This window comes from Tursiops truncatus, chromosome 19 (genome assembly GCF_011762595.2).
Source record: "Tursiops truncatus isolate mTurTru1 chromosome 19, mTurTru1.mat.Y, whole genome shotgun sequence".
Lineage (NCBI taxonomy): Eukaryota > Metazoa > Chordata > Mammalia > Artiodactyla > Delphinidae > Tursiops > Tursiops truncatus.
This window is the reverse complement of record NC_047052.1, coordinates 12,073,044-12,090,627: the sequence shown is the minus strand read 5'-3', so window position 1 is coordinate 12,090,627 and position 17,584 is coordinate 12,073,044. Positions and strand designations below refer to the sequence as shown.

General features: G+C 46.5%; 2 protein-coding genes across 7 annotated transcripts in view; one reads left to right on the top strand and one right to left on the bottom strand.

Moving 5' to 3' along the window:
* Positions 1-2,662: 2,662 nt before the first annotated feature.
* GABARAPL2 (GABA type A receptor associated protein like 2) lies at positions 2,663-14,033 on the top strand. 2 transcript variants are annotated; one of them, XM_004313465.4, is made up of 4 exons: positions 2,663-2,816; positions 3,148-3,203; positions 4,352-4,524; positions 13,425-14,033. In XM_004313465.4, the coding sequence occupies exons 1-4, from the start codon at positions 2,783-2,785 to the stop codon at positions 13,513-13,515; spliced, it is 354 nt and encodes a 117-aa protein (XP_004313513.1). In that variant the 5' UTR covers positions 2,663-2,782; the 3' UTR covers positions 13,516-14,033. The 2 variants fall into 2 exon arrangements, with proteins under 2 accessions (XP_004313513.1, XP_073652892.1); XM_073796791.1 differs by having other exon boundaries at positions 2,676-2,816; positions 3,064-3,203.
* Positions 11,813-17,584, bottom strand: part of ADAT1 (adenosine deaminase tRNA specific 1) — a 45,403-nt gene continuing 39,631 nt past the window's right edge. For 3 of the 5 annotated variants that reach the window (XR_012328280.1, XM_073796789.1, XM_033846214.2), the window contains one exon: positions 11,813-12,987. Coding sequence is in view for 3 of the 5 variants with exons in the window: in XM_073796789.1 (XP_073652890.1) it covers positions 12,963-12,987 (25 nt within the window). In the remaining 2 variants the exon portion in view is untranslated. Of the gene's footprint in view, positions 12,988-13,693; positions 17,239-17,584 lie in introns of those variants that run through there. The other 2 variants (XR_012328279.1, XM_019940926.3) reach the window with 1 other exon arrangement.

Here is a 17,584-nt window from a genome sequence, read left to right as displayed (position 1 = left end):
TCTCTAGTTCGATAGTTTAAATACTTCTCTTCTGAATTTGAGACTCATAGATCCATCTACCTACTCTACATCTTTACTTGGATGTGTCTCTTGGGCATCTTAATATAACCAAAACCAAAGCCTTGCTTTGCCCCCCACCCCGCTGGCTCCACCCTATTCCAGTACACCAGTACATGGCAACTCCATTCTTCCAAAACCGTGACTTAGACTCATCTCTCATCTCACATTTAATTGACCAGCAAATTTTGTTGGATCTACCTTCAAAATATATCTAGAACACAGCTGCTTCCCACCACCTCCACAGATAACTTCTTGGTCTAAACCAACAAAATCATATACCTGGATTATCACAATAGCCTCTTAACTCTTCCCTTGCTTCCATCCTCAACCCCCTATAGTCTATTGTCTACACAGAAGCTAGCCTGATCACTTAAAAAGGAAAGTCATATCATAACACTTTGTTTTTTTAACATTTTTATTGGAGTATAATTGCTTTACAGTGGTGTGTTAGTTTCTGCTTTATAACAGAGTGAATCAGTTATATATATACATATATTCCCATATCTCTTCCCTCTTGCGTCTCCCTCCCTCTCACCCTCCTTATCCCACCCTTCTAGGTGGTCACAAAGCACCAAGCTGATCTCCCTGTGCTATGTGACTGCTTCCCACTAGCTCTCTATTTTACATTTGGTAGTGTATATATGTCCATATATACACTACCACTCTCTCACTTTGTCCTAGCTTACCCGTCCCCCTCCGCATGTCCTCAAGTCCATTCTCTAGTAGGTCTGCATCTTTATTCCCGTCTTGCCCCTAGGTTCTTCATGCCTGTCACACTTCTTAAAACCCTCCACTGGGACTTCCCTGGTGGTCCAGTGGCTAAAACTCCACGCTCCCAATGCAGGGGGCCTGGGTTCAATCCCTGGTCCGGGAACTAGATCCCACATGCCACAACTAAAGATCCTACATGCCGCAACTAAGACCCGGCGCTGCCAAATAAATAAATACTAACAAACAAAAACAAAAACAAAAACCCTCCACTGACTTCTCATTTCATTCTAAATAAAATCCAAAGTTCTTCAAATGGAATTCAAAGCTCAACTCACTTTTGTTCTAGATCCCTTTGATCTCACCTCCTAACACACACCCTCTTATTTATTCAGCTCCAGCCACAAGGGGTTCCTTCCTGTTCCTAGAATATGCCAAACCACTTTATCTAATATACATTTGATCCCACACATCACTCTCTAGTCAAGCACCATGCTTTATTTTTCTAAACAGCACCTATCATTACCCAACATATTTTTTTTTGTTTTGTCCCACTAGAATGCAAACTCCGTAAGAGTGCAAGTGTTGTCTGTTCTGTTCACTGCTTACCCCCAACACTTAGAACAGTGCTCCTATATGCAACAACAATAATTTCTAGGTATGAAATTCAAAGGATTTTTCATTTCATTTAAAACAGGCAAGAAACAAACACGGATTTTAGCTGCTCAGACACACAGTCTTAAAATATCAAAAATAATTTCAGAATAAAGCTAGATTCCACAACATCCATCAGGAGTTTCAACCGAGGAAATGATGAATGACAATGTTCAAACAAACAGGCCTGTCAGATGCATCAGAATCACAAGCACGTGGCAAGGATCATGTGTCCCAATTAAGTGAGTATCTTGTTCCGTATTCACCAGCTCATAAACAGATGATGAACCAGAGCAGATTGCCCTGATGACTCTTGGAGGAAGAAAGGAATGACATCACTGGAGACCCTGAAGGCCTGTGCTCAGGCAGATGGCACACACACACACAGCCTAGGCTGTGATTGCTGAACCCCATGCTGAATGGCAAAGAAACCCGTCTCATGACCAGCTATCAGGGGAATTCTCTGAGCCAGGCAGTCACCTCTAACTCTTCTGCCAGTTAAGGCGAAGGGGGCTCTTTGTGGTAAGTGTGATGTTACACTCCTCAAATGCGTAGTTATGATAGCTTTTCTTAAATGCTTATTCAAACATTTATTCGTGAATAAGGGAAGGAAATGGGATTTGTTTAAATTCAATTTCTAGGTCCAATGCAACCTATTATGGCTGTCCCCAATACTGAACCACCGGGTTGTCATCAGTACCCCACCCCACACAGTCCCCTCAAACTAGTCACAGCCTCCAGATTGAGCCCCGAATCTGTAACCACTCCAAACAATACTCCCCAAAGTGCCAATGCCCGAAATAGACCCCCTGCCATCACCAACCACCAGAGAACCCTCTTCTGTCATCCATACCTACAAAATCCCCCTGTTGTCACCAACGCCCCAGGCAGGTTTCCCTAATGAATAGTCCTCTATAAGAGCCCTATCCCATCAGCCAGAGCCCCACTCACCCCTTCCCCTTACCAACGTCCACCGAGACCCCACTCCTGTTACCAGTTCTCGAATATCCCCTCCCCATTCACCAATATCCCTCACGGACATCTGTCACCAACTCTGTCATCCCCACTCCGCCGGCAGCCCCTCTCAGCGCCCTCTCCTGTCCCGCCCCTTGACATGCGGCCCCGCCCCTTGACATGCGGCCCCGCCCCTTGGCGCGGCGTCCCAGCGAGCGGCGCCGGAAGCTCCGCCCCCTGAAGGTTGCTAGACTCCGGTAGCCGGAAGTCCCGCCTGCCGTGTAGTCGCCGCCGCCGCCGCTACCGCCGCCACCGCCGCCGCCGCCGCCGTCGTTGTTGTTGTGGTTGGTGCGCTGAGCTCCGCGGCTCCGAGAGCCGGCTGCATCCTTTTCCCGCTGCCGCCGCCATGAAGTGGATGTTCAAGGAGGACCACTCGCTGGGTAAGCGCTCGGCCATTGGCCCCGCCATGGGGGCTGGGGCGGCGGGTGGGCCCCCTCCCCCACTCGGGCCGCCCTGGGTTGGGCCCGGCGGGGCGGATGCCGCACTCTGGTCTCGGGTCGCCGAGGTCCCGGCACCCCGGGCGGCTGCCCACCCACCCCGCGCCGACCTCTGCGGGACCTTCCGGAGCCAGTGGACCGGGGACCGAGGTTGCCGGGACGCCTGAACGAGGACCTGGGGCGTTCGCAGGTCACGGTGGGGAGGAGGGCCGGGAGCTCGGGACCCGGCCGGCCGGTCAGGCGCGACAGTCAGCCCGGTGCGTTTCTCCCATAGAACACAGATGCGTGGAATCTGCGAAGATCCGAGCGAAATATCCCGACCGGGTTCCGGTGAGTGGACTCCCCGCCCCCTCACCTCGCTGTCACCCTTGCTGTTTAGGACCCGTGATAGGGCCCCAGGCCATTCAACAGTTGACAAGTTTAGATTCCAGTCCCAGTTATAGTAGTAGATGGGCCAGACTGGGTAAGGGACCAGCTGGGGCCGGGGCGTGAGGGGCTTGAGTTGATGCTGTTCAGGATGCCTCAGTGCTGAATCTCCTGATCTAGGCCAACAAGCTGTCAGAAGCCTCTGGGCTTCCCTAGACAATTATGTAATAAACGATGTTCTAGGACAGGGCAACAGGTCACAGCCACTTTGGGGAATGGTGGTGGAGGGAGACTTTCACTTTGGTCTTGGAAGTGGTACTTTAGTCTCAGGACATTGATCTTTAACTTTGAGCCTCCATCTTTACCTGACTTCTAGTTCCCTTTTCTCACTCTGATCTTGACATCCTTTCCTGACTAAAAAAATCTGAGAAGCCACTTCTAGTGGCTTGTGTTTAATCAATGATACTTATCCTGTATTTATCCTATGGTAGGGGAGATAGTTTCTGTAACCCTTATTTATTTTTAAGGACATCCAGACCTGTTATTGTAGCTTATTGCTTGTGAACAGTTCCTTTGGGGAGGGGGCAGGAGGGATAAATTTGAAACTTAGTTCAGAGAGAAGCAACAGGCCAAATGAAGAGCTTCGTTCTTGGCTGGCTGGGCTTGCCAGTCATTCCCATTAGTCCATCCATTCTCATTTCCTGTGTTCCTTGAGATCTTAATTCCTCTGTAGTGTGAAGGCAGATCCATTCTGTGGTTCAGCCTGGAGTAACAGGCTGTAGAGGAAACCCTCACCAGATATTTTCGAGTCTGCCCAGACAAAATGTTGAAAAGCTTTGTAGTGAGGGCTGTGTTTCTCTTATGCGTGCTGACATCAGGGATGAGAAATATAATAGTTGACCACAGAAAAGCACTTACCGTTTCCCTATAACACATTTATATCAGTTCTTAACCTCCAGAGTGTGTGGTTTATTAAATCAGGGGCATATTTTCTCATGTTATGCAGTTTCCCAAACACCTCCTTGCCCACACACTGTTCATCAGCTCTCCACCAATGCAGGGCCAGAGCCTCACATTAGAAATCTAGTCCTGACCTTTCTTTACTTTCACAGGTGATTGTGGAAAAAGTCTCAGGCTCTCAGATTGTTGACATTGACAAACGGAAGTATCTGGTTCCATCTGACATCACTGTGGCTCAGTTCATGTGGATCATCAGGAAAAGGATCCAGCTTCCTTCTGAAAAGGCAATATTCCTGTTTGTGGATAAGACAGTCCCACAGTCCAGGTGAGAGCTGTTTACTGCTATTGGCCATCTGCTTGATTGCTTACAGAACTCAAAACTTTGGAGGTCTGAAAACTCTTAGAGGTCCTGACGAGAAATCTGATTTTTGTGCTCCCTGACATCAGGAGTTCAAGGAAAACAAGAAAGGGCTTCAATAGGTGGGTGTGCGCTTTGGGTTAAAAAAACAGAACAAGGCCTGGACTTAAATATCATCATTTCTTTTTTTTTTTTTATCCTCAAACACCCAAGAATCCTTTTAAATAGTTCAGGACTTAATTAGGCTTAAGCTATCAGTAGAACTGAAGCCTGAAACAAGGTTTTCTCCAAATGATCCATGAAATAAGTCCTGTCGTTCTTCCCCAGGAGCTTGTGGTCTCTGCTGAGGCTCAGCTTCAGTTAATCACCCTGCCTACTTGCTCGATTTCCAGGCTCAGCTCTGGCCACTGTGAGAGTACCCTGAGAGCAGCTGCCTGATCCTCAAGTACGTGGAAATGGCTGCTGGCCAGCAAAGGGCTCTGAGGTCTCTTTACAGACTTACACCTCTCTTGGTACCACCTGCTCTGACTTTCAGAGTAACCACCCCCTTGCTCTTGCTCTTGTGCTGCCTGGAAGCAATCTTTGGGATAACTTGGGGCCTGAATCTAGGCAGGGGCATTACAGTTCCCTTCTAGGTAGTTGACAGTCTGACTTTAGTCCTCTGTGGAAAGAGGAAAATTTTCTGGCTCAGTCTGTATCCCTGGTCAGTCCTTTCCTATTACTGATTTGAGTACTTCTAGGCCCCTCCTCTGAATGTGAATTCCTGGCTGCATCTCATCTTAGTGACCCAAACTAAGTTTCATTTGTTATCTCCCCAAAAATAGTACTTCTGAAGCTAAGGCTTTAAGAACTCCTGGGAACTAGCCCAATGTGGCCAAAATATGTTTCTTTTGAAAATCCTTGAAAGCTCCAGAAGAGGCCTAAGCCAAGTTCTAGTCCTTTTCCTATGAAAGGTAGACAACTCTGGCTACTTTTTGGTCTGATTTTCTCTTTCCCAGTCTCTACCACCTCCACCTCTTGGTGTTTGGCAGAGTATAAGGGAGAAATGGAAGGTTCTTCCGTTAGGCCAAGGTTCTGCTTGAGGAGACAGGCCAGGTCCTGCCTAATGGGTGCCATTGGTTTGCTTACAGCTTTAGCTCAGGAAGCTGCGGTGTTGCCAGGGGTGACCTGGTCATCCCATTGGGCTCTCCCAGCCTTCCTTCGCAGGCCTCTGGGCAGTGTGGTGCTAGGTACACTCTTCACTAGGGAAGGCTGGTGAAGCCCTGGGCATCTGTGGTCACTCTCCACTTCCCTTCAGGTAGTGGGGGAGGTAAATCTTCATTCATGCCACCTGCAACTTCTGCAGCTCCTTGGTGGCCCTATGTTTTCTCCTTCCTGGTGGTGGCTTCTTATGGGAGGAAGTAGGTGACTAGGATCTGTGGCATTGAGTTTTATTTTCCTTGATTCTAATCCTCTGATACTTCTTGAAAGAAATGAAGCAGGCTTCTGGAGACATTAAGATTACGTTATCTAGCAATTAAAATGGCTGAAGATTTTAACTAACGCCCTCTCCCCCATTATCCCTGAAATATAAATAGAATTGGAAATGAAAAGTGATTCTCAGGGCGGCAGAGGCTGCTTCAGGGCCATTTTCTCTCTAAGTTTTATTTGCCTTTCCAACCTGGTAAGAATCCTCCCTGAAACAGATTACACCAGTGACCCAAGTCACTAACCAGCCCCTCTGCCCAGGCTCTTCAGCACCCTTGGACCCAGTTAATGACTTCCTGCCCCATATTTAATGTACCAGTTCTTTGTTTGTTTGGTTTTATTCTTAAAAACAAATTTGCTTATAAATAAAAGAGGCATGTGACATCATTGGCCTTTATGCAACTGATGGCTTCACAAACAAAATTGCCAGTCTCCTTCCTAAAGCTATTGTTTGACTCAGTGTTGCCATTTCCTCCCCAAGGCAGTAGCAGCCTCTTACGTAGCACTTTTCAGCCTCCTTAGGGAAGCATGGAGCCTCCTTTAACCTTCAGCCAGTGCTTGCAGCCTTTGGAGAGTGGCTGGGGAAAACAGAGTTGAGAGAGGAGGAGCCCTCCCCCATACCATAACAGACAGATCTACACAAGGATAATTTACGTCTGAGGCTGAGCGAAAGTAACTTCATTTGTTCCTGCCTTGGAGCGGAACTTTGCAGGTGACCATCACGTAAAATAACGTGATTATTGTTTGAGTAGTTAGTATTAAATATTGATTCTAGAAATAGAGACAGAAGCAAGTCTCTAAGAGTTTTACTTTCAAAATTCTGAGTTCTCTTTTTTAAAAAAGGGGAAATCTCAACTGCCTTTTCCCATTTCCCATTGAAAAGTTGAATTCTCTGCCTAGGTGCCTGCATCCAGAATTGGGCCAGAAACGAAGGGAAAACTATGCCTTGGTGCAGACAGGACTTGAGAAAGAATATCAGTGTATGTTTCCCAGTCACAGCTTTAGAGGGGAACCCAGACGTGGCAGTGGTGCCCACCTTTGGTCTTTGTTTAGAGCACAGATAAGAGTCTTCTTAATCCCCTGTCTAAAATAGAAACAGGAGTATATTATTAAATAAAATATATCTAAGATGTTATAACTTGGGAATGTTATATTGGGAAATCCGTCCTGTTTAAGATTATGGTGTTTAGTTGCTCCTGGCTCTTAAAGAGGTACTAAGTAAAAGAAGTTGTGATGTCTTATAGTCCAGACTTCATTTAGAAAGGTGCTTAAATGAAGCACATTTGATCATTTCTGGGTAAATACCTCTTCAAGAGCAGGGTTTATCTTAACAGTGGAATAGAGTTTATTTATATCAGAGAAAAATCTGATAAAAGGAATAAGCAGTAGTTAATTTTTGTATTTTAGAATCTTGGGCAGCCTTTAGGGCCATGTTAACGTTCACTCTGAGGCCTGTGCCTTTCCAGGATCCACAGCAGTGGCCGTTGTCCTCCCAGTTCACCCCACCCACCCTCCCCCTGCTGGGAAAGAGATAAATCCAGATACAGTGGAAGCATGTGGGGCGCAGAGCAGATGGATGGCCGGGTGGCCCATCAGCCCAGCCAATTCCTGAGTCAGGCTGGACCCCACAGCCTCCACAGCCTGGCCTTGGCTGGGCCCAGGGGAAGGCTGTGCAGGGATAGGGCATCCACACAGTTCTAGGTCAGCCTCCCCCAGTTCGTAGGCTGGTGAGCAGCTTGAAACTGGCGTGCCCTCAGCAGCATGGCCATTCCTGGGTGTGGATCCTTCTGAAAAGTGCCTTTATTATTGGTTAGTTTGTCTAGACCGGTTTATCTTGAATGGAAGTGTAGGGGACAGGGTTTTAGGGGGCAATTTAGGTTCACTTCACTCAGTACTTCAGGGTCCCACCATACCTTTAGCTTGGCTCCATGGCTTAAAACTGCCACTGGCTTTCCCATTTCTTCCCTTGTCAGACTCAGAGCTTGAAGGTGGCAGTCCCCTACCACCACTGCTCAGCAGCCTTCTTCTTGGATGAGTGTCTCTTTGCTTTCAGATCCTCTGCTGCTCCAGTAGTGGCCCATCTGGTGCTGTGTGGCTTGGGCCTCTGGATTCTGAGAGGGGAGCCCGACTTCTCAGAGGTGTACAGAACTTGTCCTAAAGGAACACACCAGCCTTCTGCTGTATGCTGCCTGCTGAAAAGGGGCACGTTTTGCATCCCTGCCCTTCCACTTGGCTATACTTTTTTTTTTTTTTAATTATTTTGTGTCCCTCATGACTTTTTTTTAAAGAGGGCTCTTTTTTAAAAAATTTAATTTAATTTAATTATTTATTTTTGGCTGTGTTGGGTCTTCATTGCTGTGTGCGGGCTTTCTCTAGTTGCGGTGAGTGGGGACTACTCTTCGTTGTGGTGTGCGGGCTTCTCATTGGAGTGGCTTCTCTTGTTGCGGAGCACGGGCACTTCAGTAGTTGTGGCATGTGGGCTCAGTAGTTGTGGCATGTGGGCTCAGTAGTTGTGGCTCGCGAGCTTAGTTGCTCCGCGGCATGTGGGATCTTCCCGGAACAGGGCTCAAAGCCGTGTCCCCTGCATTGGCAGGCAGATTCTTAACCACTGCACCGCCAGGGAAGCCCTTGGCTATTCTTTTTTTTTTTCTTCTTTTCTTTGGCTTGGCACCCTGCACCCCACTCCACAAGAACCAAGCCTGACCCAGCGTGGCCTTGAGTGCTGCCGCCTCACCAGACCCTCTCTCCTGCTTTCCCTCCCACCGCCCGGGATCCAGCTTCCCTCCTGCCGCCTCAGCCATCAGCGACAGCGACACCCTCTCCTCCCCTCCCACGGCTCCCCACGCCAGGTCGCTGCACCAGACAGCGGGTAACCGCCTTGGCTATTCTTTTAATGGGACTTTTTTTTCTTTTTAATTTATTTTATTATTTTTGGCTGCATTGAGTCTTCGTTGCTGCATGTGGGCTTTCTCTAGTTACGGCGAGCGGGGACTACTCTTTGTTGTGGTGCGCGGGCTTCTCATTGCGGTGGCTTCTCTTGTTGTGGAGCACGGCTCTAGGTGCGTGGGCTTCGGTAGTTGTGGCTTGCGGGCTCAGTAGTTGTGGCATGCAGGCTCTAGAGCGCAGGCTTAGTAGTTGTGGCGTATGGGCTTAGTTGCTCCATGGCATGTAGGATCCTCCTGGACCAGGGCTCGAACCCGTGTCCCCTGCATTGGCAGGTGGATTCTCAACCACTGCGCCACCAGGGAAGCCCCTTAATGGAACTTTTAAAAAAAGTATTTTTAAACTATATTTGTAGCCCTGCTCTTTTTTGGCTCCAGACCAAGTTATTCTGACTCTGTATGTGTGTGGCCTGATCCCACACGTGCTGTTTTTGAATTATACTGTACAGATGCGCCAGTCTTCTTTCTCGTCACCTAGAGAAGCCTTGGAATCAGGCGTTCAGTCACGGGCTGCTGACTGGAGCATTTAGCTCCCAGTGTTGAGCATTGTCAGTTTTCAAGTTCCTGCCCAAGGGATACCCTGAGTATAAGGACACTGTGCTACTGCCAACTAAGTAGAGTTTCCACATGACACTGCGTGGCAGAGAAAAGGAGAACAGTGAAAGGGCTCTTAAGATCATTAGGCACAGCCATCTAATTGTAAAATTACAGGATCTGAAGGACCTGCTGCTCAATGTGTGATACAGAAGCTGGCAGCAGTGGCCTTCCCTGGGAATTTGTTAGATAGAAATGTAGAATCTCATCCTTGACCCAGACCTTCAGAATCAAAACAGGCACTTTAACAAGACATCCAGGTGATTCCCTATGCATGTTTGTATGTGTGAGAAGTGCTATTCTAAGGGAGGTCTTCACAAAAGGTACAAGAATGCTGACATTAGGTCATTAGATCTAGTTGTGTATTCACATGGAGGCAGCACAACTTGGTGGTAAGAATGTCTCCTAGCTTTGTGATCTGGCATGAATTAGTTAACCTCTCTGTGCCTCACTTTGTTTTTTAAATTAAGTTATTTATTTTGGCTGTTTTGGGTCTTTGTTTCTGTGCGAGGGCTTTCTCTAGTTGCGGCGAGCGGGGGGGGGGCGGGGGGGCACTCTTCATCGCGATGCGCGGGCCTCTCACTATCACGACCTCTCTTGTTGCGGAGCACAGGCTCCAGACGCACAGGCTCAGTAGTTGTGGCGCACGGGCCTAGGTGCTCCGCGGCATGTGGGATCCTCCCAGACCAGGGCTCGAACCCGTGTCCCCTGCATTGGCAGGCAGACTCTCAACCACTGTGCCACCAGGGAAGCCCTGTGCCTCACTTTTATTATCTGAACTATGGATTATGATTGTACCTGCCTCCTAAGATTGTTCTGAGGGTAAAGAGTTAATACATGTAATGCACTTAAAACAAGTGCTTGGCACAGTGTTTGCTATTATAATTAGAATTTTTATGATCAGCCTTTATAGCTGCTAGGGCACTGTTAAATTTATAAACCAAAGTTTTACTTAAAAGACAGTGGAATCTGAAGACAGAAAGCCACATGATTATGGGTCCTCCTCCCCCAACCCCGTCAGTCTCAGAGCCTGCCTTAGACAGTAGTCGTTCCGTGGTCTTGTTCACTGCAGACAACGTTCAGAGTCTGGGGTTTATAAGCTCCTCAAGTATTTCTAACTCAGCAGCACAACTTAGAGTCACTGCCCTTGGGCTTGTAACTTGCTAGGAGAAGAGCAGAACTTAGTCTGGCAGATGGAACCAAACTTGACATAGGCATCAAGGTGTGGCTGCCGCCTTTGAATTGCACACAGTGTCTGCTCCTTCCAAACCCCTTTGATAATGATAGTGGAGAGACTGTAGTTCAGGTCTTATCACGGTCACCCTGGACACTTGTACCAAGCGGGGCAAGAGAGTTGTGGCAGTAGCGGTAGCTGTTTTCCCCTTTGCCTCATTCTGAGGATTCTCAGGGAAAAGCTGGGTTCCTCAGGGCATTCCTAACCACCAGGGTAAAAGTCTTCTCGAGAGACCCCCGCTACTTGTTCAAGCCCTTTGCTAGTTGCTGGCTCTTCACTCCACTTCCTGGCTCACTCTACTTCCTAATCCCATGCTTTTAAAGATAAGCATCTCCAAAACAAACAAAGACAGACAAGCATCTCTCCCTCTGGCAAGGGGATTGTTTCTCAACTTGGCTGCCTATGGAATCATCTTGGGCATTTTTAAAAAACTAATTAATTTATTTTGGCTGCGTTTGGTCTTGCTGCGCGCGGGCGGGCTTTCTCTAGTTGCGGTGAGCGGGGCTACTCTTCATCGCGGTGCGCAGGCTTCTCATTGCGGAGGCTTCTCTTGTTGCGGAGCATGGGCTCTAGGCGCACAGGCTTCAGTAGTTGTGGCATGTGGGCTCAGTAGTTGTGGCGCACAGGCTTAGTTGCTCTGCGGCATGTGGGATCTTCCTGGACCAGGGCTCGAACCCGTGTCACCTGAATTGGCAGGCGGATTCTTAACCACTGTGCCACCAGGGAAGTCCCCATCTTGGGCATTTTAAAACTTACTGATGCCTGGGTCCTACCTCCAGAGATTCTGATTTAATTGGTCTGGGGTGGGGCATGTCTTTCAAGCTCCCCATTGTTTCTGCTGTGCAGCTGAGGTTGAGACCTACCACCCACCACAGGTGTTCTCATGGGCACGTGTTCCTCCCTCTACCTGCTGGCCCCCGAGTCCTCACACGTTCCAGGGCAGTGTCGTCAATAGAAATGGCATGTGAACCACATATGAAATCTAAAATTCTCTAGTAGCCACATTAAAAAAAGAAAAACAGGTGAAGTTAATTTTAATAGTATATTTTTTTATCTGGTATATCCAAAATGGCATCATTTCAACATGTAGTCAAAATTGAGATATTTTACATCTTTTTTTTCATACTCTGATACTTTGAAATCTTGTGTATGTTTTACACTTACAGCACATAGCAATTCAGATGAGCCACATTTAAAGTGCTGAACGTAGTGGCGACTGCATTGGACAGCAGAAATATAGGACATTTCTATCACAGGAGAAATTTGTAGTGGACAGTGCTGTTTCAGGGAGTCCTTATTTTACAAATTCCAGTTAGATCCTCACAGGAAGCACGATTTTATTGTACAAGATGCCAGTGACAGGCCATTCTGTATTCATACTCATCCACTCCTACGTTATTACTAGTTCTCATCTACCCACACAGCCGAACCAGCTAAGCTTGAAAATGGGCAGGAAGAGTAGGAAAGGAGAAAAACTCCCCTTTATAAGTAAATGTGGTCTGCATTCCTGTTTACATGGTGGTCCCATACAGCTGCCAGGAGCAAAGCAGCAGCATGGGGCAGTCTTTGCTTCACCAGCTTGAGGCCTCCAACCCCTCTTTATCTACCCTCTGGCCCTTGTTCTCCTGAGTCCTGCATTTAAGCATCTGTTAAGACCTGTCCGGGCTTAGTGACCTCTGTCACCTCGGGGGCCGGCTCTCAGACTGCTTTGTCAGTGCTGGTTCTGGTTGACCCCACCACGCATGGTCATGCTGAGGTTTAGCACATGTCTGCACCTCCTGCTTATCTCTAATAGAGCAGTCATGTGGCCAGAGCTCACCTGGGGCTCCAGGTGTTACTAGTCTTACTCTGGAGCCAGTGCACCTCAGCTTCATGGCAGAGAACTAGATTAGGTCTCCCCTGCTGCAGTCTGTTTTACCGCTGAGGGAAAGCCAGCTCTCCCACCCACACATGTTTAGTTTGAGCAATATCTATTTCTGGAGGGTTCTTAGGAAGCTTGGGCAAGACTTCTTTGGATCCCAGATACAATATGAGAGCTTTTTGCATTACATGTGAGGAAAGTAACTTCCCTTCGATGACGCCGATGCAGATCTCTGGGGCACAGGGTTTCTGGCGGGCGAACTTCCACAGGAATCAGCCCACTCATTCTTTATCATGCTAGGTACGAATTATAAATCTTCAAATAGACCAGCCCTGAGGAAAGGAAAGCACAAGTACTCGTCCTTACCTTTGTCTCTCACCCACACAGGGATGGGCCTCTTAGACTCTTATTTTGCTTATTAGCTTTTCTCCCTAGCCCCCCCCCCCCCCCCCATTCAGAAAGCATTGTGAAAGCACTAACCAGTACTAACCAACCACATCCACCCTAGGAGCTAGAGCTGGCTTCTGAAGGAATACCTTGGTGTAAGGGTGAGTCAGATGGCCTTGCCTGGGACAGGAGGATGGAGGTTGATTCTAGTCTTATCTACCGATTCCCAGAGAATTACTTTTTATCACCTACCACCAAAGGTGTGACAGAGTAGCTAGTTTAAGTAGTGAAATTCCTTATCCTCAAGCCATCTTTCTCCCAACACGTAGACTCAGTAATCAAACCCAATTCTCAATGTTGTTTTTTGTTTTTCTCTTTCAAGCCTAACTATGGGACAGCTTTACGAGAAGGAAAAAGATGAAGATGGATTCTTGTATGTGGCCTACAGTGGAGAAAACACTTTTGGTTTCTGAGGGCCAGTGCTGGGCTAGGTGCACCATTCCTGCTTGTGTATCTTGTAAATAGCTGGCCATTTTCAGTTACTATACCAGAACCTCTTAACATAGACCTATCAGTGCATTTGTAACTGGATTTATTTCTTAATATATTGGAAGGTATTGTTTCCTTAGACTAGTAAATTATCATACAGAGTTTTATTTTGAGTTTTTCTTTTTGTGCACTGTCCTCATGGCTATACTCTCCAGGGAGCTTGTTCCTCTGGGAATCTTATTTAACGAAGATATTTCCATATTGAAGAGAGGTAGGTGGGAATTAAAATGAAAGGGAGGGAGATGATGCATTTATTCTCGATTATGTTTGAGGTGTTAGATGGCTAAGTATTAAAAGCATCCAAATTGAATCCTTAGCAATCAGAACACTTGCTTCACTAGATTTTGCCAACTGCCAATCATGTTGGACTGAGCTAATCTGTTCCTCTTTCTGAAACTGTTAAGGTAAATAATTAACAATAAAACTTCCTCTTATAAAGGCATTGCAGTGTGACCATGTCCTTTATTCACCTTCTCATAAATGGGTCAGAGAAGTAGCTTCTACACCTGCCAGGCTAGGAGGAGGATTTGTGGGGCCTATGGCAGCACAGCTGGGCACAGGAAGCAGTGGTCTGTGTCATGAGGAGGGAACTTTTTTTTTAAGTGGTTAATATATTCACATGATTCAGATGTCAAGTCTCTTTAAAAAGGTATACATGGAGAAGTCCTTCTCCCACCACTGTTTTCTGATTACCCTAACCGTCCACTTTTTGGGAAACTACTTGTACTGGCATCTTCTTTCTTTTCAGAGTTTGTTTTTGCAAGTTCAGTTAAATATGAATATATGTCCCAAATGTTTTTTTCTTATACAAAAGAGAACACATTATATCTATACTTAAGTACATTGGTTTTTTTAAAAACAGTATATCCTAGTGATCTTTCCATATCAGTTCATAGAAAGCCTTTAAATTTATTTTAGTATCGCGTTGTGTGGATATATCATTATTACTGAAACTGAACAGGACCCTGTGGGGCTCCTGGGCACAGAAGCCTTTACGTGTTCCCCGTTTCTTGTAGGGAATAGACTCCAGCCTCCATGACCTTCCCTGAGTTTCGAAGGGCAGATTCAAACGGTTGCTGATCAGGGAAGGGAGGGGATGCAGAGACAAGGTGGTAGGAGCAGCCAAGAAACAACAGTGTAGCCTTGGGGGAGGTCCTGGTTCCAGGTCAAGGGGTACACATAACACCTTTGAGCTCTTTACAGAACTAAAACTCCCAACAAATGGAAGATGTTAGCATTCTTCATTCCAGAGAAGACCACCTGAGGCCAGATTAAAGGAACCAGAGAAGCTTATCAAGAGACCATCTGAGGCCTGGGACTGCCCTGGTGGTCCAGTGGCTAAGACTCCTTGCTCCCAACGCAGGGGACCTGGGTTCGATCCCTGGTCAGGGAACTAGATTCCCCCATGCCTCAACTAAAGATCCCACGTGCTGCAACTAAGACCCAGGCAGCCAAATAAATAAATATTAAAAAAAAAAAGAGAGAGACCACCTGAGGCCAGATTAAGGGAAACAGAGAAGCTCAGTAGGAGGAGACCACCTGGGGCCAGATTAAAGGGATGCAGGCCCTGCACACACCCTAATCTTATGGGCAGCTCTGCCCATTGCTATAAAACTCCTCACCAAATCCCCCCGGGGTTGGGATACACAGTTCTTGAGGCACGAGCCCACTGTGTCCCCCTTTGCTTGGCAAAGCAATAAAGCTTTTCTGCTTCACCCAAAACTCTTGTCTCCGAGATTGAATGCAGCACTGGTGCACAGAGGCTGAGTTTTCAGCAACATTCCTAACTAGTGCCCTATTAACGGCATTTGGGTGGTTTGAAGTCTTTTACTATTACATACCGTGTTGGAATGATAACCATACACGTTATATGTACATGCATTCATGGTGCTGCTTTACAACCACTTTCTACAAATGAAAATTCAGATTTTTCCAGGCCATACATTTTATGATTTCTCACAAATTAGATGTGTAGGCTTGCCACTACACAGATGCATCTAAAGGAAATGCTTATTTACTTCTCTAAGTCTTCCCCAGACTGTGGCTGGAGGCTAAAGCCATTACACAGATCATCAGAATAAAGAAACCAGGTATCATCCAGGGATCTAAGAACATGTAGTTAAAATGACTATCCAATTTTCTACTGGGGAAGGAACAAAGAGATTTAACTTCATCTTTACCAAATTATGTAAGCAATCCCTCCAAGTACTCTACTAATGTCAGCTTTCCAGATGGGATCAGAAAGCCAACTGTTTTTCTTTTAAAAGTAGTTTATAGTTACCATTTATTGAGCACTCACTAGATATACCAGATAATTTACATACATTGTTGCAATTAATCTTCAAAAAGCCCTTACGAGATAGTGTCATTCTTGCAGCCAGCCACACTGCCAACGAGTGGCAGAACTGAGACTCCAAACTTGAGATTTAAGAGAAAAGACATAGCTGGCAGTGTCATTTTGTGATTTTTTTTTTGGTTCCTATTTACAGTATGTCTCACACTGTGCTAGACACTGGGGAAAATATGAATAAAGCATTACCCCCTACTCCAGAAGCTTACAGTCTGGTGCTAACCAACACATAAACAATTACAAAGCACTGTTCTAAGTGGTATGTAGAAAGTATTATTGGAACAGAGGAGAGAATAACTGTTACCTATAAAAACTATTCAAGCAGCCTTATTTGTAGTATCAGTCAATAAAAATGGATTTGTTAATATTGCTTTTAAAATGCAACAGATGAGTGAAGGTTTTTTTTTTTTTAAAAGGGAATTCCTTGGCAGTCCAGTGGTTAGGACTCTGCACTTTCACTGCCGAGGGCCTGGGCTCAATCCTTGTTCAGGGAACTAAGATCCCACAAGCCACGCAGTGTGGCCAAAAAAAAAAAGTTGCACGTAGTCTCCCCCGACTCTAGTCTGTAACAGACACTAGTAAGATTTTACAGATGAATTTTATCAAACTATGTAAGGAACCTTTAATCCTTTCTTAAAATTTCAAGAGATTAGGAAAAGGGAATAATCAAAAATTAATTTTGAGACAAAATCTCAATGGCCAAAACTTTATGAGAAAAATTATACATTGATCTCATCAACATAGAAAAATCCTAAATATTAGTAAATAAAATTCAGTAGTATACCAAAACAATCATGACCAGGTAGCACTTAGCCCAAGAATGGGTTATATAGTTCATCATTATGTCTATTAATAAAACACCAATTTTTTTTTTTTTTTTTGCGGTACTTGGGCCTCTCACTGTTGTGGCCTCTCCCGTTGTGGAGCACAGGCTCCGGACGCGCAGGCTCAGTGGCCATGGCTCATGGGCCTAGCCGCTCCGCGGCATGTGGGATCTTCCTGGACCAGGGCATGAACCCGTGTCCCCTGCATCGGCAGGTGGACTCTCAACCACTGTACCACCAGGGAAGCCCTAAAACACCAAATTTAACAAAGGAGAATGTTGGGCTGTACCCCGCAGGCCTTCAAGGCCTGTACTTGCCCAGCCTCAGACTGAAGAAAGAGCCCAGAGTCAGTGACAGAGACATCAGTTGTTTAATGGATAGGGGATCTTACACGTCCGGAGCAAAAGGGTCCTGGAGTGACACTCCACTGTGGATGGCAGACAGCAGGCAGGACATGGCAGAAGTCCAGGGAGCTGTGTGTGGGGGGGAAGGTTACCTGTTATGGGGAACTGATGTCAGGTTGGCTCATCCATTACCAGGGAAACCATCAGAGAGGCATGTCCCTCAAAGCCCCTTTGATAAAACTAGCAGGGTGGAGCTGTTTTGATATAAAGATTAGAAGAATCACTAGCTGGGGGCAAGTACATAGGCAGTTACTGATTAGGCTCTATGATTAAGAGGGAAGGTCAGCCATGTGAGTAGGGTGTAGGTGAAGCAGGGACTGGTTAAGCAGGGGATGTACAGAGAGCAAGAGAACAAGGCATCCTGGATGGCTGATCACATGGCAAAAACTATATGATCATGTCCTAGATGAAGGGA